Consider the following 248-nt stretch of genomic DNA (forward strand, 5'->3'; position numbering starts at 1 on the left):
GGTGAGCACGCTCTTGTTGACCACCACGATCAGGAAAGAGCTCACGCCGTAAAAGCCGGCGGCCAGCAGCTTCAGGAATACGGTCAGCGTTTCGGCCGACGCCATCCCCAGCTCCTCCTCATGTCTGTGTGTGGAGGATTTCGCGGGGGCTTCTCCTTTAACCCGGGCATGCTGACGTCTATGAACTTCCGCCATGGCTGCGGCGGCGGGGCCTGCGAGGGAAGCGGCGGGCAGCGGGCCCGAGCGGC

The 248-nt window shown here is 64.9% G+C and overlaps 1 protein-coding gene across 1 annotated transcript in view; it reads right to left on the reverse strand.

Annotated features, from left to right (window-relative positions):
• The window catches only part of SLC35D1 (solute carrier family 35 (UDP-GlcA/UDP-GalNAc transporter), member D1), a 47,538-nt gene extending 47,296 nt beyond the window's left edge, over positions 1–242 (reverse strand). Inside the window, exon 1 of the mRNA XM_010850291.1 lies at positions 1–242. This exon is cut by the window's left edge and continues 4 nt beyond it. Coding sequence (XP_010848593.1) covers positions 1–195 — 195 coding nt within the window. The 5' untranslated portion in view covers positions 196–242.
• Between the last annotated feature and the right edge of the window lie 6 nt (positions 243–248).

The sequence above is a fragment of the Bison bison genome, unplaced genomic scaffold (assembly GCF_000754665.1).
Source record: "Bison bison bison isolate TAMUID 2011002044 unplaced genomic scaffold, Bison_UMD1.0 scf7180017864290, whole genome shotgun sequence".
NCBI lineage: Eukaryota > Metazoa > Chordata > Mammalia > Artiodactyla > Bovidae > Bison > Bison bison.